At 21.0% G+C, this 1,550-nt stretch overlaps 1 protein-coding gene across 1 annotated transcript; it reads right to left on the bottom strand.

The window, feature by feature from the left end:
* Positions 1 to 863: 863 nt before the first annotated feature.
* EHI_184210 (uncharacterized protein) lies at positions 864 to 1,332 on the bottom strand (the record flags this gene model as incomplete). The annotated part of the gene is made up of 2 exons (XM_001914101.1): positions 864 to 1,021; positions 1,083 to 1,332. The coding sequence occupies 2 exons, from the start codon at positions 1,330 to 1,332 to the stop codon at positions 864 to 866; spliced, it is 408 nt and encodes a 135-aa protein (XP_001914136.1).
* Between the last annotated feature and the right edge of the window lie 218 nt (positions 1,333 to 1,550).

Below are 1,550 nucleotides of genomic sequence, written 5' to 3'. Positions count from 1 at the left end.
GAATAAAATAGAAGAAGAAAAATGAATAAATAGAAGAAGAATAACAATCACATATAATGAAATTCAATCAAGTATAGAAAATGAATAAAATGAAGAATAACATCCAAATAAAGTAAAAAAGAGTAATAAAACGAATATAAAATAAACAAATGAAATGTATTTAATTCAAACAATTTATAACACAATGACATTTACAAATATAAAATGAGATAAATAAGAAATAATAGAAATACATGATATAAATGATCTAACAATATAAAAGAAATAAAGTATAAATAAAGTATAATAATAAAATGAATGAAAGAAGATGTTTAAAAACAAATAAAACAAAGAATAATAAGAATATAAAATAAGAAATATAAAACAACAAATTATAATGTAGTAATAAAGAAATAATAACAATAAAGTATCAACAACTCATGAAGAATAAGTAGAAAAAAATAAATAAATATAATTAAAAGAAGAAAAATAAAAGAAGAAAATAAACAAACCATATATATAAAAATATAATGTAGTTATTTAATTCGATTGATACAGATTCAAAAACAAAGAAATAGAATTAAAAGAAATAAATCTTACCATTAATGAAATAATAAACATAAAAGGAAATAATAAATACTGAAAAGAAACAATAAATAGAAAATTATTCTTAAATAATACAAATTAATGACTCTTTAATTATGAATTGAATCAATTTGAATTGAATAATGGTTTAAACTATTGAATAAGGGTTATTTATAATTAAGATGTAACATAATTTTTATTTGTCAATATGGTAAGTTAATGTATTTGAATAATGTTTCATAGATAGATGTTATGCTTATACTAATAAATTAAATAAAAAGAAGGAAATAAAGATTTAATTATTTCATGTCAAAAAGGATTGGACGTGTAGTGTCATCTTGGTTATCAGGACCGATAATAACCTCATCGAAAGTGTTTGCAAAAGTAGGAACAAAGCCATAAAACATAACAAAGAAATATGCGTTAATTCCAAAAATAATAATTTCTGATGTAAATGCTAAATGGTATTAATATTATTTATAATAAAAATCAACTGAATAACAATAGAATTAACAAACTTGTGCTGAAGAATGATGAATAATCACTCATTAATAACATAAAAAATTCAAGTCCAATTACAAGAAATGAACCTAGACAGAAATATATACCCTTTCTAATATTTTCTTGTCTTTTAATTGTTTTATATGAAGTAAGGAATATAAAACTAATCCACACAAAAATCACAGTTGCACTAATAACTGAAATAACATAAAAAAGTACTGCAACTGTTGTTGTTGGTTTTGTAACAGAAAATGGGTTATCTGTCATTCCTTTTAAATAAACTGATGCCGAGAATGAGAAAGAAAACATCATAGTTAAAGTACTAAGAATAATAACAATCCATTCAACTTTTTTATTTAATAAAATTCCTTCTTCCTAAAAGATGTTATTCTTTTTTTTATTATCAAATTATCATAAAAGTAAAATAACAAACAATTCTTATTGATTGGAAGAAAGCGGTTACAAAAAAGACTAAATACCCAAGG

Source organism: Entamoeba histolytica, genomic scaffold (genome assembly GCF_000208925.1).
Source record: "Entamoeba histolytica HM-1:IMSS scf_1104750519089 genomic scaffold, whole genome shotgun sequence".
Classification (NCBI taxonomy): domain Eukaryota; phylum Evosea; order Mastigamoebida; family Endamoebidae; genus Entamoeba; species Entamoeba histolytica.
The sequence above is the reverse complement of the archived record's forward strand: the minus strand, read 5'-3'. Positions and strand labels throughout refer to the sequence as shown.